Source organism: Muntiacus reevesi, chromosome 3 (genome assembly GCF_963930625.1).
Source record: "Muntiacus reevesi chromosome 3, mMunRee1.1, whole genome shotgun sequence".
NCBI classification, from domain to species: domain Eukaryota; kingdom Metazoa; phylum Chordata; class Mammalia; order Artiodactyla; family Cervidae; genus Muntiacus; species Muntiacus reevesi.
In genome coordinates this window covers 11,056,640-11,080,603 of record NC_089251.1, presented here as the reverse complement: position 1 = coordinate 11,080,603, position 23,964 = coordinate 11,056,640, and the positions used below count along the sequence as shown (strand labels likewise).

The 23,964-nt window shown below is 55.5% G+C and overlaps 1 protein-coding gene across 4 annotated transcripts in view; it reads left to right on the top strand.

Moving 5' to 3' along the window:
- The window catches only part of NEK6 (NIMA related kinase 6), an 84,844-nt gene that overhangs the window by 44,233 nt on the left and 16,647 nt on the right, over nt 1-23,964 (top strand). For all 4 annotated transcript variants that reach the window (XM_065928473.1, XM_065928477.1, XM_065928476.1 and 1 more), the window contains exons 3-7: nt 9,065-9,205; nt 10,600-10,662; nt 13,923-14,033; nt 17,924-18,032; nt 19,065-19,172. In XM_065928473.1, coding sequence (XP_065784545.1) covers nt 9,065-9,205; nt 10,600-10,662; nt 13,923-14,033; nt 17,924-18,032; nt 19,065-19,172 — 532 coding nt within the window. The remainder of the gene's footprint in view (nt 1-9,064; nt 9,206-10,599; nt 10,663-13,922; nt 14,034-17,923; nt 18,033-19,064; nt 19,173-23,964) is intronic.

Sequence of the window (23,964 nt, the reverse complement as noted above, 5' to 3'; positions counted from 1 at the left end):
GGAGCACACTGCCTCACGGGAGAGAAAGACAAGAAAGAAAGCAGAAGAAACTGGGGGCCATGGAACTCCAACAAGGCACGTGGTCTGAACTAGGGGACCAGAGAGGCCTCCTGGAGGAAGTGGCTTTGTCCCACCTGGAGGGGGACAAAGAGCTTGGCAGGACAGATTGGCCAGTGCCAGATGCTGTTGGGTGCTGTGGGCAGCTAGGAGTAATGAAAAGTAATGGTTGAGGGTTGGCTTTTGTCCCAGGCCTCTGAGACCTAAATCAGGAGGAGACTCAGAGAGAGCCACCGTCCTGAGCCTTGTTAGGATTGTCACAGTTTCTAACTGCCTAGCTATGTTGGAAGACTTCAGGTGGACTCGTGTTTGACCTGCTTGGGGGCAGGGTTGCCATGTACAGTTGTACAGGTTCTACACTGCCCAAAGACCAGGCAAGATGAGTCTGAAATCCTTCTCCTGTACCTGAGCTCTCATTCAGCTGTGCTTCCTGGTGTGAGACTGCATCAGCCCAAGGAAGGGGGCACCTCTGTAGATTCACACAGAGGTGATGTGTGAAGTATAAACTGCATATGTGTGTGCACACAGGAGGTTCACAGACAATCATGCTGTTCATCCTCCCCATCCCAGTCACTGGCTGGGATGTAGAGGCCCATTTCCTCAGTGAAATGTGGGGAGGCAGGTCCTAGAAAGCTGGGAAGCCAGTAGACACTGCTGGTCCAGGGTCCACCAGGACACCTCCCCAATGGCTGGGGGCAGCGGGCCTCCTCGGGTAATGTAGCAATTTGTCATATTAAGTCATTCACTAACAATTGAGTCCCCCTTGATTAATCTCCCAGAATTAGCCAGTTGCATTTTGAGCAATTAGGGTTAATTACAGCCTCATTTGGCAGAGCAGAGAGGCCCGTAATTATTTCATGAACAAGGCGAGGAGGTGGTGGGCTGCGATGGCAGCACCATCCGGGTGTCTTTTTGCACATGTTGGAGTAGGTAATGACGTAGTTAAGTGTAATTAGATACGATTACTCAGCGTTGGCAAGCGGCTGGCGGCGAAGATGCCCCCGGTCCACCAGTATCTGGCCGGGTCTGCGGAACCGGGGCACAGCCACGTTGATGCTGGGGCTACTGCAGGCTGGGGCTGGAATGAAAAGAGTCAAGTGCTTTCTCTCCCCTCTTCTCAGGGAGCACTGGTATTTAAACACCGTCTGGGGAGAGATCATGGCTCGAATCTTGTCTGTTTCAGGACATAGAAACACCTCAAATTGATGGCACAGGCATTTTCCTTTATGGCAGGAGGCACTGCTGTTTCCCTGAAGTCATCCTTAGAGAAAAGAGCCAGGCTGCATGATGGCAAGGATGCTGTGCTCTGGACCAGGCAGGAGGTAGTTCTTCACTCCATTCCCTCACGAGCCAGGTGACATTGAGTAAATGACCTCTCTGAGCCTCAGTTTCTTCTTCTGTAAAATGGGGCCACAAAGAGAGTGAGATGGTATGTTTTAAACACCCAACATAGTATCCAGCATTGTGGGTGTTAAGGAAATGGTATGTGATTGATCTTACTCTTATATCCTAAAAATCATTTTGGTTTTCACAACTCAAGAGCCCAGGGCTGGAAATATCCCCAGTGCAGAAAAAACAATTTAGTGAACATGCAAACTCTGACTTTTGTTAACCTTCTGTGTCCAAGGCTAGTGGTTTGTTCATCTCAAGGAGCTTTCTAGCTCTGGATGCTGTCAGCCTAAGAAAATAAGCTTGCTGAACTGGGTAGAATTGTATGTGAAATTCACATAGACTTGGAGAAACTGAACATGCTTGCTTTTATGGAGGTTTTGAATGAATGAATGAATGAATGGGGTTGAGAAACAGAGCTTAAAATGCCCCTTTGGTTTATGAGTTTTACTGGTTTGCTTCACAGTATTTTCATCAGGAAAGAAATGCAAGGCTGAGCTGACCCACTAAGAACCATATGAATTTCCAAGAAGGAGAAAGGTGTTCTTGTCTGAGAAAGCCCCAGTTAATGTGTCTTCCATTCTGGAAAGTCTTTGCTTGGGACATGCCAAGTTCAGTTATATTCGTCACTGTTCCGAGAGAGGAACGTGCGTATGTTCAGGGGATGGGGACAGCTGTCACTAGTTCTGCATGGTACCGCAGTCTTCATGAAAATCTTCCTAAAGCAATAATGGTAGATAAAATTTAATGATCAAATATTAATGACCATTAAAATTGAAGAAGTGTTTGCCAAGTGTTATAAATTCAGCAAATGCCCGTCTCCTTTCTGCCTTGGGTCTGCCGGGGAGCCCTACACATAAGTAGACAAAGGCCATGTAGAGGTAAGCCTCCCAGGGAGGGAGGAGCTGATGCAGAGAGAGCCTGGAGAATGGGGTGGCTTGTTCTGCCCCAGGGATCAGGGTTGATAAGGAAAGCTCTAGAAAGGAGATGACATGTGAGCTGATGGTGATCAGAAGTGTGGGGTATGACAGAGAGAGGCGATGTTCAGGAAGAGGAAAGAACCAAAGCTGAAGGTGCAGGATCAGTCAGGTTAGGGAAGCATTTAAATACCTGTGCTTAGTTAAGGTGATGGGCTTCCCTGGTGGCTCAAGACGGTAAAGTGTCTGCCTACAATGTGGTAGACCTGGGTTCAATCCCTGCGTCGGGAAGATCCCCTGGAGAAGGAAATGGCAACCCACTCCAGTACTCTTGCCTGGAAAATCCCATGGACGGAGGAGCCTGGTAGGCTACAGTCCATGGGGTCGCAAAGAGTCAGACACAACTGAGCGACTTCACTTTCACTTTAGGTTAGATAGCACAGCAGGTGTTTATGAAAGGTCTGGAATCCACGCTGTTGTTGGTTTTGAACCTGCAGCAAATGGGAAACCCATTACAGATTTAAACTGACAAGGGGTTGGGGTTTTAGGTCCCTGGTAGCTGGTCACAAGTCAGGTGAAAATAGGAGGTCACATGATGCTTTGACCTTAAATGGGCTGGACATGAAGAGGGAATATTCCCAAGACTTCCAGGAGGGAGAAACCAACTGCCCTCAGTAACTGAACGGATGAGGGGGAGAGGGAGGCCAGGGACGTGGCCAGCCTGCTGGCGTGGGAGCTGATGCTCTTCATGGTTTGTTTCCCTTCAAGTCTTTGCTTGTTAGTCGTTGGAGCCGGTTCCAAATTCTCTCATCCGTGTGTTTAAGCTCAGCCTTCCCAGAGCTTGGTTCGTGAGGCTCGTCCTGGGGGTGCCGCCACAGCCAAGATGATGTTAGGTTTTGTCATCAGGCGTCTAGATGTTCAGGCGTCTTGCTCACCGTTCCAGTGAACCCATGGCACAGAGCTGAGTGTAGACAGACTTCCAAGTTGAGACAGTCATGGTGGTGGTTGTACCTACATTGCAATGCCTGGCACTTACCTCATTCCATCCTGCTACCAAGCCAGAGGAGGAGATCTTATTTAAAACTCCTCTCTGCAGGGGAGGAAATCGAGATGCGTGGTAAGTTGTCCATCTTGCTATCGAGGGGAAAGCCAGCAGGGCTCCAAGTCTGGTGGCCACACAGCCCTTATTGCCACTTGGGCTGCAGGAAGGGAGGCTGGCTTCAGGTACGAAATTAGCCAGATCGTGAAGAGCTGAGTGGGTCTGGCCTCGTAAAGCGTCTGACAATATGGACTCTGTAAATTGCACCCTTCTTTTCTGCCACGCAGGTTTAAAACACATCGCTGTATACACATACACCGAATCCATTAGAAGTTCCCGGCACACAATGTCAGATGTCTTTAAAGGTGAAGTTCGTTTACAGGAAATGTCATTCTGATGAAGTGTGCTTTTTAAAATCGTAGAAGCGGTTGCCTTAAAATTAATGATGCATTGCAAATATCAGGGAAAAAAGACCCATCCAGTGTAAAGATGATTAAAATTCAGGTCAGAAGTCTGACTTAGTCAGGCTAAATTTTTTAATGAGATTTCAGAAAATTAATTGGGCGGATGCATTTTTATTCTTTTAACATGTAATTTTATGCCCCTGTTTTTTTTGTTTTTTTTTTAAGGATTTGTCGATGGCTGAGGATTACTGTGGTTCAAACATTTTAAACTCAAATTAACGCAGGGTGAAGGGTGTTTGTGGCCTAATTTGATCTGACTTGGGGAAGAGAACTGGGTTTCACCGAGCTTTCTGGGGTGGCGGTATCCTGGGGTGGTCCAAGACACCGGGTTCCCCTGCTGTTTGTCTGGTGTTGTCCTCCTATCTCTTGGGAGAGTGGGGTCAGGGCTAGAAGTGACTCAGGACCTTGGCCATGTCCTTGACTCCTGACCCCACCAGATTCCTCCTGCTGCCCAAGGAGTTGTTCCCAGGGGCTCCTCCTCTCTGAGATCATGGGCCCTCTCAGGCCCACTGCCACCTCCCTGTCCCTCCACCCCATCTCTTCTACCTTTAGGGGAAAACTAAGGGGCTCCCACCACGGGGAAGGGGGATGAGTAGTCAGAAATGGCCTCTGGTGCCCATAGCACAGCCTAGAAAAGGGGGCAAGCCCGTCATCTCGTTCTTTGTCCTTGGCAAACAGCCCTGGGTGACTGATGGAAGGACAGTCAAGTCAGAGGCTGCAGGTACATCCACCTCACCCCTTAACTGTAGCCAGAGGATGTTGGGCAAATGACCTGTCTGAGCCTCAGTTTCCTCATCTGTGAAATGGGGCTATGAAGACTTATTTAAGTGAGATGGTGTACTTTAAACACCCAGCACCATGGGTTAAGGAAATGGGATGTCGTTGATCTTAGTCTTGCATTTTAAAATTCATTTTAGTTTTTATAGCTAGAGAACCCAGAGCTAGAAATACGCTCAGCGCAGACCCTCGGTGGGATGGGAACGCAAGTGGTATTGATAACACTAGCCGTTCATTCCCTGTGTTTATTCCCTGGGCCAGGCTCCCACCTGGCTGGGCGCTTGGTGAGCTGGGCACACCCTGCTTTTGTTTCTCCCCACCCCTGGGAGGTACATGCTGCATTCTCCAGACATTCTGGCAATGCCAAACCAACAGTAATAATAACAACAAACATGATAATAACACCAAATATGCAGTATTTCCTAAATATTGGGCCCTCTTCTAAGTGTTCACTCATTAACTTATTTAACCCCCAGCAACCCTTCGGAGGGTTGTTGGACAACCCTCATCTCACTTAAATAGGTCTTCATAGCCCCATATTCACAGATGAGGAAACTGAGGCTCAGACAGGTCATTTACCCAACATCCTCTGGCTACAGTTAAGGGGTGAGGTGGATGTACCTGCAGCCTCTGACTTGACTATCCTTCCATCAGTCACCCAGGGCTGTTTGCCAAGGACAAAGAACTAGATGATGGTTGAATAGATGACGGTTGTCCAACAGATCCCAGTTGGACAGATGAGGAAACTGAGGCCCAGAGGGCTCACTGGGAAGTGGCAGAGTCAAGACTTGAACCCAGGCCTCCAGGTCCCAGTGTCAGCATTTCAGTAGACTGGGCCAGAGTGGCAGTCACCTCTCTGTCACCCTGGGCCCTGGGGTTGTGTGTATTTTTCCTAGGAGGCAGAGTGGGGTCCCCGACGTAACGGGACAGTAAGTGTTAGATGAGCTGTTTTCAGAAAGGCCGCCAGGAGGGGTAACTCTTGGCTCCACCATCGTGTGGGCTGTTTGGGGCCATCTCCACGTTTGCCCAGCAGCTTAGAGCTCCCAGACCATCTTCTCCTGGAGGTCCTGGGGCTGGTTTCTGACAGCCCCCATCATGGACTGCCTCTCTCCCCTGCAGGAACTTGCCAGGGGCCCACCCCGGTGGTGGTGGGTGGCAGGGAGAGGTCTGGCCTTTGGGGGCAAAAACTCGGTTCAACTTTTCCTTTTCTGCTCCGAGTCCCTGAGTTAAATTGGGGTCAGGACTCTGCTGGCTCAGGCAGCTGCACCCCCAGGAGCCCTGTGTCCCATAGTGACCCCCACCTGAGTAGGGGTCCCCTCAGGGACAGAGCCCTCTCCTGACCCCGGTGAGGGTGGCAGCAACCCCTGAGCGCCCTCACCGCTGCACTGCCCCCTGGGGAACCTGCCCCCTCCTCAGAGCCTTCCTCTAATTAGGTTGGATGGGTTGTGATAGGAAATGCAAATCTGGGTCATCGCATATTCAGAAGTGCAGGGCGGTCAGCCAGGCTGGCTGGGAGGTCCCCATCCTTTGGGAGCTCTCAGTTGTGGAGCTGGACCACATGGCCTCTGGGGAATGTCCTTGAGGTGGGTGGGAAGTGCCAGGGACTCTGGCCACTCATCACTCCACATTGGCAGAAGCAGGACCCTTAGAGAGCACACCCTCCAGACCCTCACTGTCCCCAAGGAAACAGGTGAGGCGGAGAGACCCTGCCTCATGTCGCCGGGCAGCAGGCCTGGCTTTCCGTCATTCGGGAGTTCAAGTCCCAGCTCCCATTGCCTGGCTGTGCCTCAGTGTCCGTAATCATAAAGTGGGATTGATAAGCCTTGTTTTATAAGCTGTTAGGGGACTTCAGTCATTAAACCTGTCTGATCAGGGACTTCCCTGGTGGTCCAGTGGCTAAGACTCTGAGCTCCCAGTGCAGGGGGCCCAGGTTCGATCCCTGGTCAGGGAGCTAGATCCCACATGCTACAACTAAGACCCAGAGCAGCCAAATAAATAAATAAAATTAAAAAAAAAAAAAAAAAAAACTTGTCTGATCACCTAGGACACCAGCAGATGCATGGTCAGTGCCTAACACACAAGAGACGGCATGGCATTATTATGCTGACCACGTGTGGTTCCTCCAGGGGCCGAGAGCGTTGCCTTCTTCTGGGTGTGTGGTTTCAGCTGCACCCACAGAAGTGACAGTGGCCGGGTCGCAGAGTCCCTTGTGCTCCCAGCTGTTTTGAGCGCATTTCATTGTGTCCTTTGACACACATGCCCTGAGCACTTGCTTGGCAGGTCAGAGCCTCAGTTCAGGGGACACAGAGAGGACTAGGGCAGAGGCCCATGGTGGGGGCACAGGTGGGGCTCAGGAGGCTGAAGCTGGAAGGCCTGACTAGTCACAGGGTCTTGACGGGAAAGCAGAGCTGGGTGATAACATGTACAGGGCAAAGGGATATCCCATCCTGGTTCAGATCCCCGGTATTACTCACGGTGGGGTCTGGAGCCTCCCCCTGAGCCTCAGGTTCCTGAAATGGAATTGCAGTGATGTCTGCTCACAAGGTCCTGGGAAGCTACCTGCACGGTGCCTGGCACATAGTACATGCTCAGTAAATGCATGCTTGCTCCTCTTAGGTGGACACTGGGTGTGCATGTAGGTCCGTTGCTGAGACTAAAGAACTTACCTGGCAGAGACTGGCAGGTGGTGGGCAAGAGCACCATCTTCCTCCTCCACCAGCCCAACCACCTGCTCAGGTCCCCAGGCAGAGTGTCTTCAAATCTCCCATCACGGGGGTAATTATGTCTGGAGACTTGAGTCAGGGTGGGCCCAGCGATTGCGAGCTGCAAAGCTGAGTTCCATCTCTCAGTCCTGGCAAGAAGGTGCCTGTTAGGTTTTCCTTGGTGCAGAGCTGGGCCTTGGCAGATGCAGAGGTGGGGAGTAGCCGCTCAGGCCCCAACCTTCCAGTTCCGACCTCCTCATTCCTGCCCCGCCCAAGCCTGTCTGTAACATGGCTGCAACCGCTAAGTACTGACTGTGTGCACAGCTTAGCAATCTTGCCCAATTCTCGGAGCCACCCTACCTCCACCCTACGGACAGGAAACCGAGGCTCAGGGTAGCTTGTGTAACCACCAAGGTCATCAGCCAGTGACCCAGGCTGACGGGCTCCTCAGCCAGTCATCCGGGGGTTCCCAGGGCTCTCCAGGAGTGACCTGTCTGCTCTTGGCATTCCTGGTGGGGAGAGTTCCAGAACACAGCACAGGGGAACTCCTGACCTTCGGCTTCTCAGAGGCTCTGGCCAAACTCTGGAAGAGGCATTTCTACTTCCGAAAATACAGCGGCTTGCCCTGCTGCGGGGGGTGGGGGTGGGGGGACGAGGCTGGGTAGGGGGGGCCCCTCAAGGTTTCTTGCCTCACCCCTGTTCTCCTGAAGGAACACTGCACACATTTCTGTACACCTACTGTGTGCAAGTCATCCAGCAGCAGCAGAGACCGTCTTCATGTCAGCACCCAGTGGGGAGGGTCCCCAGTAGGGGCGATCCCCCACCTGTGAGTGGGCTATAGCAGAAGGGAGGGCCCACCCTGCCAGGCTGTCGTGGGGCCTCCTCTGCCCCCCCCACCCCGCCCTGTGGGGGCCCAGCAGTGGCTCCCCCTCCTCTCCTCTTCCCAAGACCACCTTTGCAGGTGTGTTTTGGGCAGAGGGTGAACCTAGCCACTGTGCCTCACCCGTTTGGCTCCATCCTGGGCAGGTCCTGCAGCTTAATCCTTGCCTTCAACGCTGACCCCTGGAGAGTCATCACGGTGCCGAGATTCTTCATGTTGCCATAAAGGGGACAGTTTATCCAAAGAATGGGCTCCGAATGTCAGGCTGCAGGTTTAACCTGCATGTTCCCATAGCTGCAGTGGGAATGCTACCCTGGGAGGGGAGGTGGCCACTTCGTGGGATGACTTGAAGGGTAAGGGTTGGGGGTGCGTCTGGGGAGCCCTGAGGCTGACAGGACCCCACAGGGCCCCCCTCCCCTCGGCGCTGTGAGTTTGCTAGTTGCTGCCTTAGATGTTGATTGCACCTGCTCTGCTGGCCGGCTCTAGCAGGGACAGAAAGGGTTCAGGAGTGACCAAGGCAGACAAGGCCCTGGCCCACGAGAGTGGAGACAGAAATGAACAAAGTACAAGTGATCCGATGCTGAGGGATGGAGACAAGTGTGTGGAGAAGCCCAGATCTGCAAAAGGGGCGTCGTCAGGACCAAAGAGAGCTGGTGTGGACAGCGCCAAGGGGAGAGGGGGTCTCTGATAGTGAGGGGGTGATCAGGGTCCCTCCTTCACCCTGAAGAGGTGTTGCCGGGGCTGGGGAAGGGGTAGCGTCACCCCCGAAACCCCACCCCAGGTCTCGGGCCTCCACTTCGCCTGGCTGGTCACTGACGCCCTCTGTCCTTCCCCTCCAGAGGCACCCGACTGCCCTGTCTTTTCGCTGCTCGCTGGCCGACTTCCAGATCGAGAAGAAGATCGGCCGAGGGCAGTTCAGTGAGGTGTACAAGGCCACCTGCTTGCTGGACAGGAAGACAGTGGCTCTGAAGAAGGTGCAGGTGAGCCAACAGCGCCGTGGGGTCAAAACCACGTGGCAGGAGCTGGCAGTGTCTAAACATTGTGGCCCTGGGCTAGTCCTGCCTCTCCCCTGCAAAAAAAAAAAAAACCGGGAAACTGGTACTCTCCTCACTCTCAGGGCTGTGGGAGAATCAGGTGGCCTTGTCTTTGCAAAAACTCCCTGTGAACCGTAAAGGAAAACAAGGACGAGCACATGCTGAGTGCCTGCTGTATACTGGGTCATGCTGGAGCTCACAGAATCTTGACAGCGGCTCTGTGGGTGGGAATTATGACCGCATTTTTTGGAGGAGGAAAACTGCAGGCACGTGAATAATTTACCAGGGCTGGTGGGTGGTGCTAAGTGGGATCTAAGGTTCAGATCTGCAGCTGACTGACCCTCTTTGGTAGCTCTGGGCTGGAGTGCCCTGCCCGGCCTCCGAGTCCCTCCTAATCGGGGGAGTGGGGTCAGGCACGTGTATTCTATGCAGCAAAGCCCAAGGAGGAAGCTGCTCGTGAGAGCCTTTGGGCCCCTCTGAATGGCTCTTTTCTGCAGGAAGTGACCTTGAGTCCTTCAGCAGGGCTTCCACAGCCCCTCAACTTGCTCATTTACCCTAAAGAATGAGATTAACCGGCTGGCAGAGGAGGCCCAGGAGAGGGAAGGGAGTTCAGATATAGTCACGAGGTGGGGAGACAGGCGAAGAAGCCCCGCCTGGACCCGAACAGTGTGATTCTGTCCTTGTAGATCTGGGTGCTGCGCACGTGGCCTGGGATGGCCGGAGGGGACACGGGCTCCTCGGTTCAGAAAGGGCCCGTGTTCTGCCCTTTGTCTGCCAGGGACAGACTCACCTGGGTTCTCTCTGTTGATTTTTAGTGCCGGGATGGGTTCTGTGGTGGAGCAGCTATGTCACCCTCCTGTTTGTTCCTGTAAGTCAGGAGGTGCTGGAAGGACCCACATGGAGTGAACACAGGGCCTGGGGGGCATCAGGGGGCACATGCTGTACCCCTTTTTCTATCTTGGTCCACATGACTGCCCAGTGAGGTTGGGCTGTTGGCCCCATTTATAGACGTGAAGACTGAGGCTCCAAGGGTGTTTCCTATCCTACCCCTTACCGGTGCATGACCTTAGCAAGTCACAGGATTTCTCTGTACCTCAGTCTCCTCCTCTGTAAGTTGGCCGGCAGTAACCCCTGCCTCATGGGAGCTGCTGAGGTGATTCGGTGGGAATCAGTCAGCATAGTGCCTGGCACGTGGTGGGCACCCAGTTATCTGAACCATTGTCCTTACACGGTTCCCTCAGCAAAGGCGTGAGAACCCAGGCTGGGGTCCCAGGCCTTGTGCTTCCTCTGGAGCTCTGGGTGCTGGTTTTAACTACTTTTTCTGTCTTCTCTCACCCAAGATATTTGAGATGATGGACGCCAAGGCCAGGCAGGACTGTGTCAAGGAGATTGGCCTCCTGAAGGTGAGTGCCCTGGGCCGAGCAGGAGCCCCATGCTTCCTTGGGCCAGGCCAGGCCACGTCGTGACCATCATAGCCCCTCAGCCCTTTAAATTCAGAAACGACGTACTTTGGAGGAGGTCAGCGACTGGTTTGTCCTCTGTGGCTGAGTGGGGACCCCGCCTCACCTCTGCCCAGTCCTCACGGTGCCCCCAGACCGGCTCTCCTTGTCCCGTGTGGATCCTGGATGTGGCAGCCGTGGACCAGGCTGTTGGGGAAGGAGCGAGGGTGGGCGTTGGGTCAGACTGCGGTTTGTCTGTCTCTGTCTCCCTGTCGGTCTCATCCCATCTTTGTTCTCAGCCTTGTGCTCTTGTATTTCCATGTGGTGGTACACACATCTGAATATTCAGTCATGATGTATTCTCTTCTTTTCTCTCTGATTCTCGTGCTCCCTCCAGCAGATGCTCTATGCCAGGGAGACAGAGTCGAGCCAGCCTGGGGCTCTGGGCAGAATTAACAGCTAGGCATGAGGCCCCGGGTTCTGGGAGCTGGAGGGGCTCGGTGCCCCTGAGTTGTCAGCCTGTTGGAGTCTTGCCAGGCCTCCAACAGGGAGGAGGCAGGATGCACAACTGGGGATGGCTCCCTGCCCCCCATGGGTAGCTGATGTGCCTGTCCCATGTGGGGAGAAGTCCTTGGTTCCACCAGAGCTGGACAGGGTCGTGTGTAGGACAGACCTGCAGGGCCTGTCTAGGGTAAGGGATGGCGGTGGTGGATGGTGTCTATGGTCATCCTTTCCCCCTTCCTGCTGGCTTCCCCTCTGGTCTCCTAAGAGTTAGAGATGGCAGAACTTTCTGGACTAGACATATATCCCTGGTCTAGGGGTTGCTCTCCCTGGGGCTCTGCCCTCCTCCCCAGGTTCAGGATTCCACCTGAGAATTAGGAGGTGATGGAGGAGAAAAAAAGGGATGAGCGTTGGAGGCCCAGGATCCTGGGTTCAAATGCTGATGTCTTCGTTTACAAGATGTGCGACCTTAAGCATATGACTTAACCTCCCTGAGCCTCAGTTTGCCCATCGGATCAATGGTGAGAATGCTGGCCTAGTGGTTAGGATCCCAGTATTTCATTTCCATGGTCTGGATTCAGTCTCTGGTTGAGGAACTGAGATCCTGCAAGCAGTGTGGCATGGCCAAAAAATAAATAAATGAAAATGTTTTAAAAATAAAATAGTGTCTGAAGAGGACCTGGCATAGGAGAGCACGCAGTCTACACTGATTTGGTGTCCTCTGTCCCCACATAGAGAGAGCTTGGTTGGCAGCTTCCTGTAAAGTGGGGCTACTGGTACAGTCAACCATGGCATCCCCCACCATCACCCCACTGTCCAGGGATTCCCAGGCAAGAGGGGGAATAGACAGGCAGCAGATGGTGATTGTCGGGTAATGCTAGCAGACCCAAAGACCCCCGAGAGCCTGTGCAGGGCCCAGGGCCTGGTCTCAGAATCTGGAAGGCTGAGACGAGCCTGCTGCAGGAGCCCCGACAGCGTGGATGGGAGTGCAGATCATGGTGGACTTGAATGCCACATTCAGGATATGAGACTTGAACGTGGGGACAAGAGAGGGGGCCCCGTAGTGGCTGAGAGCGAGGTGCCGTGGCCATATGGGAGTTGTGGATGCCTGCTGGGGTGGCCCGTGGCTGTGATGGGTCTCCAGGGGGACGCTAGAGGCTTGTAGGGAGGTATCCTTAACTCCAGCCATCACAGGTCCTAAAATACTCTTCAGGTAACATTTTCAAAGTTTTACTAAATGGTCAACTTTGGACCCAGTTGTGATCCCTGAAACTCTGGTTCCCCAGCCCTGGGGAGCGGCTGTCTGGATCACACACCCCTGTCTCCCTTCTTGTGGCCAAGAACACACATGTGCTACTCACATGAGTAAGGGATTGTACATGTGTGCACACTGAGCCAGCCTGTTTGGTTCCTGGGCTCAGAACTGTGTGACTATGCATAGCCTCTTTGGTGAGGCCGCCCCAGGTTGCATGACCCGGACCTGCCTGGAGTGGGGGCTCTGACCATCCCCCAGGCTGCAGTGCCACTGAGCGCAGTCAGCTGTGGGCTTCGCAGGCAGATACACCCCTTGCTCACTAGCTTTGGGGCCATGGGTAAGCTGCTGACCACTTGGGGTCTTTATGTTCTCATCTGGCTTAGGGGTTGATGATGAGAGTGCTGTCTTCAGAGGTGTTGTCATGGAACTAGTGAGAAGATGCATTGGAAGGACTCGGTGTAGCATCTGGTCAGAGGCAGCCCTCATTGCCATGCTTATAACCTCTGCTGCCAGGCCAGCCCCTTTGCAGAACGTGACCCACCTCTCCAGCTTGCCCGTGGGAAGTCAACAGGATGTGCCAGGGCACGGGGTGTTTCCTACAAAACAGAAAGAAGCACGGTCCTCAGAGGGGCCACTGGGCGGCATCATTCATGCCAGGACCAGTCAGAGGCTGCCAGGCGGGGGTGGGACAGTGATACACAGCATAGATACACGCCCCTCACGCAGCACCGTCCAGGCCTTTGGGAAAATGTGCTTTCAAGTCGCCTCTGGATGGGACCCCCCCCTGGATGGGCTGACCATACTGTGGCAGAATATTTGAGTCCCTCTGCCTTCCCTAGATCCTGGAGTCATTTTGGTACAGACTCAGTCATAAGGAATGCCAGGATCTCCTGTCAGCCAAGCAGGGGCTGACTTCCAGCCAGTGGGGCGCAGTCCTGATCACCTGGGCCACGGTGATCAGGCCAGAATCAGGGCTTCATTACTGAGCACCGTGCTCAGGGCAGCTCTCACACCAGGAATGATGTTTTCTCAAGATTTCACAAAGGGTGGGTCAGAAACTGAGAAAGTGGGAAAGAAGAAGGAAGGAGGTAGACACTTCTAAGTACTCCAGGACCACTGAGTGCAGAGGTGGAGTGGTGGAGGCCTGGCCCTGCCCTGGAGGGGCCTGGGTGGTGGTGATGATGAAGAGGAGGAGGGAGAGGAGGGTCATTTCCACAGTGTCTGTTGAGTCTTAGCTGCGAGCAGTCACCATGTAGACATTTCAGAGGTATTAATAGCCCATGTAATCTTCACAGCTTCTCTCCAAAAGATTATGCCCATTTTACAGAGGGGGACACTGAGGCTCAGGGATGCAAAATGACTTTCCCGGTGTCACCTAGTTCTGCAGGCCATTCCCCCCAGATACTTGCCTCTCCAACTGTATCATCTCTCACTGGCTCCATTTCCCTCTTTTTCTCTCTTCGGGCAGCAACTGAACCATCCGAACATCATCAAGTATCTGGACTCCTTCATTGAGGACAATGAACTGAACATTGTGCTGGAGCTGGCGGACGCGGGCGATCTATCACAGATGATCAAGGTGAGGGTACCTGGCGGGAGAGCTGGGTCTGGGGGACCTGCCCAGGTCAGGTGCTCCCCAACCTCAGCTCAGATTCCCCAGTGCTCTGGCCTCAGGCAGAGGCAGCCACTCAAGGACACTTGCCCCCTGTCCACCCTTGCTGATGCCCAGAGGCCTCAGCTACAGTCCCATCCACACTTGCTGGGACAGGGTCAGCCATGGGCAGAAAAGACCCATCTGCAGTCCCTCACCACCCCAGCCCACCCACAGCCTCGTGGCCACTTTTGCCTTGCAGAAGGGATGGAGCATAATCCCCTATAGGTCAAACCCCGGGTTTCAGAATCTGGGAAAGTATCTTCTGCCTCATTTTATAGATGGGAAAACTAAGCCCAGAGAGGCTGGAAGAGTTACCTGAGGATCCCCAGCAACATGGGGACAGACCCATGCCTGTGGCCCAGGTCTCTGCTTCCAGTGGCCCTCCGGTGGCATCATCCCCAAGGGACCTTCCTGAGCCCCTCAGCCCTTGAGAGACATCTTCCTTTCCATATAATTGTCAAGGTCAGGGATCTCAGAGATTTTGAGCGACCTATCAAGTCCCATAGGCAGCCCCCAGACTGCCCGCTCACCCCCGCATCCTTGGACCCAGGACCGGGTGCACCTGAGCCTGGACACGGGGACCAGCACAGCTCCACTGATGAGGCACCCACTGCAGGCCACAACCGTGCTGAGCATACGCCTCACTCCCTGAGTCCACACTGTCCTTAAATAGCGAGGCCCAAAGAGGTTTTGTCACCTGCCTGCGGTAGCACAGTCCCTTAAGTGGGATTCCTGGGCCAGCGCTCTCAGCTCCACTCGCCCCTCCTCCCTCAACGTCCTCACTCCCCGGCGGGCTGGACCCTCATCCACAGACCGTGTCGGTGGGCCTGCATCGCTCCTCCCCCGAGCCCAGTCTGTCCCTGAGCTGGGCTGGGCCATGCTCGAGCCCCCGCCTGATCCCAGCCACACTTGCAGACAGTCATAGACGCTCTGTCTCTCCCACCACGCACTGGGGATTGAGTCATTGCTCGGTGTCTGCTTTTCTGAAATTTGGCTCCTAGGAATACGGACGTCTTTGGGAAGCAGCATTGCTTGAGCTGTTATCACCTGCTTTTATACTTTCGTTGACATATTAATGCGTTTGCAGGGATGTTAATCTCCACATAGATCCCTGGTGGAAACAGATGTGCTATATCACGTCTCACTTCTCCCTCGCTCCCCCCACTCTTTTTTTCCTTCCTCTGTCATTCCCTCACTGAACACCATGCATCCAGACCCGCTCTGTGCCCACCCCCATGCTGCTGGCCTAGGCACAGCCCTCAGGGAGCTCGCCTCTGATGGGAGAGCAGAGCTGTGAATGAACAGTCATGAGTGGCCGTGAACAAGCCAAGTTCAGGGTCTGTGGGAGCCAGGGAAGGCTTCCTGGAGGAGGTGACATGTTAGCAGGGAAGGCTTCCTGGAGGAGGTGACACGTTAGTAGAGACCTGAGGGGAGACCCGCAGCCTAGAGGCAGAACAGCTTGTGCCAGAGCCCAGAGGGATGGAAGCCCAGGATCCACAAAACACTTTGTCTGGTCAGGGTGCTGCACCCTGTCAGCCCCTGTGGCCCTCAGACCCCCTCACAGCCTCTCAGCTCATGGAGGGGGCTGGAGTCAGATTGTGGGGAGTTGAGGGTGCTGGGCAAGTTATAGATCCCTCCCCTTCCTGAACCTCAGTTTCCACTGCTGTCCTGGGGGCCTCATCAGGGAGGGCTGCGCGGGAGCTGCAGGGCCCGGATGCAAGCTCCTTCCAGCCAGAAGAGACAAGAGCGAGGCATGGTGGCATCCAGCACTCTCAGTGCCTGGCCTGGGGTGGTGCCTCCCCTCACCCCGGCTTCCCCCGGGCCAACCCTGACCCAGGGTTCAAGTCGGTTACTCACCCCCTTGGTTTCTGGGGCAGTGGCCCAGCTTCCAGGTGCTTCAGGCCCTCCTGTCTCAGGAGCCCTCCTCCTCACATGGCCTGGCACCTCCCTGCCTCTGTCACGGGCCCCTCAGCCTCCCCTTCCCCTGCTGAGCCTGTGGCCCTGCAGGCAGAGCAGCTCAGACAGGCAGGCAGGGCAGTAGGAAGACCCTGGGCCCAAGGTCAGACACACCTGTGGGATGACCTGGCCAGCTCCCTGTGCCTCAGTTTCCCATCTGTAATGCACCCAGCACAGTGCTCGGGGCCTGGGAGCAGCAGTTTCTCTGGCCTTTACTGCTCTCTAGCTGCCTGCGACTTTTGGAGGGATCGGGGACCTAGGCAGGGCTCAGCCTGGGGGCCACACTGAGTCCTGACCTGACAGGGAGGCGGCTGGCCAGCAGACCCTCCATCCCAAAGGCCCCCAGCCTCCGGAGCCAAGCAGCACCGCCAGGGCCACGTGCCGGCATTATTTACGATGGATGGTGAAGCCGGGAGCTGCTGCCACCCCAGAACCCACCAGAGACTCTACGCCTTCTTGCTAAATGTCACCCGCACCGATAGGACGTGACATTTAGAAAATCACCACGCACAGCCGCGCACGTCCCCGTTTAAATGCTGTAATGAGGATTAGCTAACATCAGGGCACAAATAATACTGCAGCGTGACCCACTACGGAGGCCTGAGGTGGTCCTTGGCGGGGGGGGTCTGTGCCGGGAGCCAGGGGCAGCTGATGTGTGAGGTCCCTTCCCAGAATGGAGCCTTAGAAGAGCCTCATGGGGCTTTAGAGCCAGTCCAGGGGCTTCCCGCTGTGACTGTCCCAAGGTTGGAGGTGCCCGCGTCTGATCCCAGCTCTGCTGCCCCTGCTGGGTGACCCTGGGCAAGTTCCCGAACCTCTCTGACCTTGGGCCTTTATCAGGTGGTGACTGGTACCATTAGAAGTGGGTTAAGAGCTTGGGCTTCCCAGGTGGACAGCCTGGGGTTGAGCTGTTGACTCTGCCCCTTACTGCTCCCGTGTGGCCCTCAGTTTCCCCATCTGTGAGCTGGGTACAGCCGTCACTGTAGGGCCCAGCACAGAGGCTGTACATGGCAGGTGCTTAGCAGAGGTTAGCTCGGGTCCCACTTCCTACCTCAGGCCACAAGTGTGTCCTGGGTCTTGTGCCAGTGCAGCTGCCCTGACATGTGGGTCAAGCCTTCATCTCTGGCTGCTTCAGGAAAAGAAGATTGCTCTGAAGTGAACAAAAACTAGATTTCAAGTGATGGGTGTGAGTTACGCGCTCCCCCCATCCTGAACCCCACAGGCCTGGCTCACAGGATCCCCTCCCAGAGGGATGGTGATCTGAACAGTGGTCGGAGGCATGTTCCTGGTTGAGCTCTTCTAGAACCTTTGGTTACTTACAGATCACTCAGCGCATCCTGGGTAGGTTTTGGGCTTTTTTTTTTCTGGAGCATTAAGTTTGATTTTCCAGGCAACAGAGTAGGTTGTGCCTGTTGAAACTGGAAGGTCTATTTGAGAACGTCAAGTCCGCTTCCTGGAGGTCCTTGCCACGCTCGTTGATGGTTATATGTGCTGGCTCCCAGGAAGGGAGCTGGGATTTAACCACTAAGCAGGTCTTGGGTGCCCCCATGCTGGGCCAGGCCCAGGGCAGAGAGCCTACACCAGTCACTCCTGCAAGGAACTAATCCCTGTTGGGCAGTGGGAGGAGATGGATGTGTGTCCAGGAGACTCCGGGTAAAGGGTCATAGAGAACAGCCCTCAAGATGTGGTCCCAGCATCCCTTTAGTGAAGCCGTCAGGACACCCCTTTTGGCCAGGCTGGCCCCGCCTTCAGGGAGCCCCCTGCTGCTGCTGGGGGGTGGACACGTGACCCCTGGAGCCGGGACAGCGGCCCTCCCAGGCCCGTCACCCAAGCCGATCCGTGTGTCTGTCTCCCCCCCGCAGTACTTCAAGAAGCAGAAGCGGCTCATCCCGGAGAGGACCGTGTGGAAGTACTTCGTGCAGCTCTGCAGCGCCGTGGAGCACATGCACTCGCGCCGGGTCATGCACCGCGGTACGTGCCAGGGGCTGCCTGGGGGCTTCGGGGCCCAGGACACAGCCTTCCCCTTGGCTCCTCCCGGCTCCTCGGGACAGCCTGAGGAGGGGCGACTGCCTCGCATCCCCATCCGGTGGGTGGCCAGCATCTCGCCTGTCCTTACAGGGTCAGAGAATGGGAGCGAGAGGCCTCAGGCTTGATGGCACCCCGGGCCTTGTGCCCCTGTCAGGGGCCTCCCCAAGGTGAGAGCACCAAGTGCCATGTAGTTACAGGGACCCCAGGAACAGGGGCCGTGCTCGACACATAATCTCCAGCCCCCCAAACCACCCCGGAGCCAGCAAGAGGGGGCTGCAGTGAGGTTAGGGTGGGTGGGGAGGCTGGCAGGGAGGAGGCCCAGTCATAGCTAGTTCCAGTACTGCCACCAGCTCTGCCTGGGAGCGCAGGGAAATCATCCCGGAAAAGGGAACTTTTCATCTGGGCTTTGAAGTCTTAGTAGGAGTTGGCTAGACAGAGGAGATGAGTGTTTCTGAGAGCTGACATCATCCTAAACTGAGGGAAGAGCCCAGTGGGTGCCAGGCAGGGTGCTGTGTGCTTTAGCTAGATGACTTCACCGATTCCTCCATTTGTTCATTTTGTCTGCATTTATCAGTGTCCGCTGTGTGTGAGGCACTGCCCTGGTGAGTGGGGAACAGCATAGGTTACCTCCCTGAGCACCCCCTTCGTCTATTACACAGACCTGCATAGAGTACCCACTCTGCTGTAAAAGAAGAAACAAGAGCACAAAAATCCCTGCACTCCTAGACCTCACAGCAGCCCTGAGCTGTAGACCCATTTTACAGATGAAGAAACTGAGGTCACATTTCTCAAAGTCCCACACCTGGGCAGAGACAAGGCCAGGGCCTTGGCCTGAGAGAGCAGGACTGGGGACTAAATGCCCATCACCTGAAGGGCCCCACTCTGCCCACACCCAGGCCTCCTCCCTTCTTTCCCCCCGCCACCAGTCAACTTCACCTCAGACCCCACACCAACCCCCCTGTCCTTCCCCTGCAGACATCAAGCCTGCCAACGTGTTCATCACGGCCACGGGCATCGTGAAGCTGGGTGACCTCGGCCTGGGCCGCTTCTTCAGCTCAGAGACCACTGCGGCCCACTCCCTAGGTAAGGACGGCCTGTTCACACCCGAGCGACCCCCAAGGTCCTAGATGACATGGGGAGATGCGAACCCTGTCCCCAGGGTGCCTTTGGTTAGACCCTCAGACGTTCTTCTTCAGAACAATGACCAGAGGGGAGTAAACCAAGGGCCGGAGGAGCCCAGGATGGGACCACCTGCGTTCTCACAAGGTCATGTTTTAGGGGTAGGGAGGGGTGGCTCCGTGGTTGCAGAGACCACCACGCTGTTTTTCTCATTGCTTCATGGTGTCCCATTGTGTGTGGGTGAGTGAGTGTGTGTGTGTGTATGTGAAGCTCTCGTCCCCATCTGACCCCGGAGCACCCCTGGCCCGGCCTCCCTAGCAGCTGGTGCACCGTGGCTCTTCTCTTAGGTCAGAACAAAAGGATGTTCAAGGACCCGCCAACATGTGAGATCGTGACACTTCATTCATTCATCTACATTCAGCCCGTTCCTCCTGCTGGGGATGTTTGGGCTGTTTACAGCTTTTGACTTTTAAACCGGCAGTTTCAAAGCTGCAGGGGCCCAGTGCTCGCATGGTGGAGGTGACTTTGTAGCTGAAGTGTGGGGAGTGACTAGGAGCCGGTGAGGTTTGGAGGAAAGGATGGCATGGGGAGGGTGGAGGGCCTGTGGGTGGCAAGGAAGGCAGGCGGGGCCTTGAAGGCTGAGCTCAGTGGGAACACCATCCCAGGAGTACGGGGGCGCTGAGGGCCGGATGCCAGAGGAGACTTGGAGGTCAGATGTGTGTTTCGGGTCATGTTAAGCACTGTCCAGCTTCAGAATCCAGATAAGTGAGTGAGTGAGTAAAGTCACTCAGCTGTGTCTGACTCTTGCGATCCTGTGGACTGTAGCCTACCAGTCTCCTCTGTCCATGGGATTTTCCAGGCAAGAGTGGGCTGGAGTGGGTTGCCATTTCCTTCTCCAGATATGTGAGCAAATGTGAAACTTGGACTGCTGGAGAATTTTACATTTGATTAGAAACCGGCGAAGTCCCCAGTGTGTGTGTAACACAGAAGTAGGGTCCCCTGGGTGCTGACCAGGGCTGCGTGGAAACGTTTCAGGCCAGGGCAGGGTGCAGGGGCATTTCCCCCACCCCCAGCAGTTCCTGGCTCGTTGCGGTGGCGTCTGCAGGGGACGGTGCCTGAGACTCACCTCCCCCATTGGGTGCCGCATCCACAGGGAGGGAGCTGGTCCTGTGCACAGGTCTGACCCTCGAACACCGCTCTGTTGTCCGCTCGTATCCTCCGCCCTCTGTGGCCCAGCCAGTGCATCTCCAGTCTTTCTGTGCGCTACATCCCTGAGAGCCTGCGGCGTGCCAAGAGACACACAGCGGCCTTCTGGAAGACACACTTTCCTGGTGGAAACTGTCACTGTTCATACAGGTCCTGATGGCTCGAGGCTCTCAGGGTATATAGCACACAGTCTGGAGAAACAGGCTAACTCAGAGATCAACAGCTCCCAGCTGGGAACTGGAGAGACTGTGTGTGTGACTGTGTAAGTGCTTGTGTGTATGTGATTGTTTTGAAACCGTCGTCCCCGTCTGACCTCAGAGGACCCCTGGCCCGGCCTCCTTAGCAGCTGGTGTGCACTGTGGCTCTTCCGTTAGGTCAGAATGGAAGGATGTTTAAGGACCCGCCAACCCTTGAGTTGGCGATGCTTCATTCATGCCTCAAGCAGATGTCAGGGTCCGTAGGCTCCTTCCTCTGTGCTGATGAGGAATCTGAGACCCAGGGAGCTTGAGGGACTCCTCCGAGTTCTGTGGTGGCGGAGCCGGGCCCCGATGTGGCCCTCCTGGTGCAGTGCCCGGTTCTTCCAGGAACCCAGGGTCGGGGGCCCCAGAAGGATCTGCCTCCAGAGCTCAGCCACTGACTCCCCGTACCTGGGAGGAAGCCGTCTCTTTCTCGCTCCCCCACATCCTTCTCTTTGGGAAAATCATTGTGTCTTGTCAGCTTGGGACTGTTTACCTCTCTGGTGCAAGGCCTTCAGAAAGGCCAGAAATTCAAGGGAAACCGTCAAAGAGCAGAGTTAAAGCCACTGCCTCCTGTCCCCTGTCAGTCAGGTCCCAACCCTCCTCCGTCCCGCCGGGGAAAAGACTGCGGCACAAGTCAGAGCCGGTTAAGATCACATCATTAGGAGCGGGCAGAAATGCGGGCTCGTCCGACAGTGTGAGTTTATTGACTTGGACTGGTGCACTTATTATATTAATGAGAAGGAATTGGAACTTGGGAAGAGGCTGCCCGGGTAAGCCAGGCTCTTCCCACAGCCTCTGAGCGGCTGTCGGGCTTCGTGGTGGGTGGAAGGAGCCCTCCTGGGGCCGCGTGCCCACCAAGCTGAGAGGCCCTCACGGGCTCAGCAAGGCCCTGTGACCAAAACCAAGGGCCAGGCCCCATGAAGGGGACAGTACCAAGCCAGAGCCCAGGTCTGAAGTCTCGGAGACCAGGAGAAAGACCCCCCTTCCATAGCGAGGTTCCGCAAACAGATGTCTCGCACACACATTCGGCGGGGCAGAAGACTGCACTAATTGCAGTTGCCTCGTGACTCAGGAAGGACTTGGGGGGCAGAGCCTCCCTCATACCCCATGCATGGGTATGAATTATGCATCTGTTGCCTCTCTGTGCACCTACTATGTGGGGGATGTTCCAAGGCAGCCACGTTGCCCCAGCAACCACCTTGTCTCCAGAGGCTGCTGACCCAGGGTAGGGCTTATGCAAATCCCATCTCCTCCAGCCGCCTCCTCCCCTAGCCCCCTCCCCGCCTCCATATTTGCTAACACGAGACTGGCATGAAAGGGCATTAGTCATGCCATGGCCGGGCTGACAGGTGCGGTACCCAGCGGTGGCAGAGCGGCTGCCTCGGTGTCAGGAATAGGAGCCGTAATTAGAGCGCGGAACAGAATGAGCGTCAGACGAATTACCAGGCAGCAGATCATATTTGTCAGGAAGGATTGCATACATAAAAATTAAGTGACAGTACACGCCGGCATAATGAAAGAAAAATGAAAGATTTGCCTACACACAGCTCACAAGCTACAAGCAAGTGTCTCGCTCCGAGCAACGGCAGCAGCTGCAAGACAAATTGTGGGGCTGGGAGAGCAGGCCCTGCCCACTCTGCCACAGACCTGACGGCCTCGGGCTGGAATCAGGGTGGGAGCTGAGGCAGGCTCACATCCAGGCCAGTGCCGCGCCCCACCGCACCTTTCAGGAGGCTGGAGAAGACAGGTCTGGTTGGGGGTGACCCTTGTCAGGTACCCACAGTCAGGGCATGCCGTTTTCCAGGTCGCCGACCCCTGGCCTGGCTGCGGGGCATACAAATCCTTCCTTCTCCTTTCCCCAGGCCAAGTGCCCTGGTCCTGGGCTGGGCGGGAGACGTGAGGTTATGGGAACATGAGGTGATACAGCCTTCCCTGCTCTCGGGGTTCCCAGACATACCCAGGGTGACACTGTGTGGGGGGCAGGCAGAATGGTACCCGGCAGGCCCACTGTGTGCAGGCACAGTGCTGGGCTCTCTGATTCAGCTGCGCCTGAGGAGCAAGGGTCCACTGGGGATCTAGAGCTGCCTGGGCCCCTCCCAGGGGCTTTATTTCCGTTTCCTGAAGTCACTAAACTGACCAAGGAGGTAAAGAAGACAAGGTTTAAAGGATGTTTGAAAAACATGTTGCTTCTTAAAAATGTGGACCAGTGACAGATGAGGAACCGGGTCACAGAGCGATGCCGCCATATCCCTGTGGTCCGGGGCAAGCAGGGGCTGGAGGCCTTGCAGGGCTGGAAAATGTGTTTAGCATCTTCACCACCAGCCAAAGCATCATCATGTCCCAGGTGGTACCTTGCTTAGTGCTCCAGGCGCCCAGCGGGTGGGAATCCTCAGAACTGGTTAGTAGGGGAGGAAGCCCAGGTGCAGTGAGGCGAGCATCTTCGCGTCGCTGGGTGGTGCTCCAACCAGAGCCACGTGGCAGGCGGGGGCGGGGGGCGTGGCCACGTGGCAGGTGGGGCGTGGCCACGTGGCAGGTGGGGGCGTGGCCACAGGAGAGTTTCCGTCCAAGGGTTCCTGCTCCATCTTGGGATGAGCCCCTGATACCTGGGAAGGCGGGGTGCCGTGTAGCCTGGCCGAGTCGTGCTCGCTGACTCTTCGATCTGTTAGCGGTCCTCCATGCGGGAACTACCAGTAGGCAGATATTTGTAGGGATGTAAACAGTCTGGAATCAAGTCGACGCTGATAGAAGTACAGTGTTTCGGCAACATGGCTGCTTCTCGGGAGGGCTGAGTGTGGCCTGGCCTCGGGTCGGCTGGTAACTTAGGAGGACTTGGTGACAAACGGTGGCACACGGACAGGGTATTCGTGTGTTGCGGTCCCGGTGTTGGGCGCAGCGGGGAGAGTCTGGAGAGGCCCCGGGAGCGCGGTCTGGGGAGTCGAGCCTTCCCAGAGCTGTTGCTTCCTCCTCTCCGTGTGCCAGGACACTGACTGTCCCCCATTTTTCTGAGACGGAGACAGGGTTCCAGAGTGTGGCGGGGAGGACCCCACAGGCCATTGAGTTCACCCCGTGTTCCGCTGGAGGCAGAGAGAGAGGGTCCGGTTCTCTGCTCGCCAGTGGCTGCAGCGGGTCCAGGCCTGGCTGGGGTGCCGCTCTGGGGATGCGTGTCAGCGCCCCCACCCCCTTTCCCAGCCGTTTTCAAAACCACCATCCGGGGAAGAAGTGCAGCCCACAGATCCCAGCCTCCGCTTCATGTGAAATCTTTGCCTTTTTCATATCTAATGAACATGTTTCAAACACCGTGAGCATTTCAA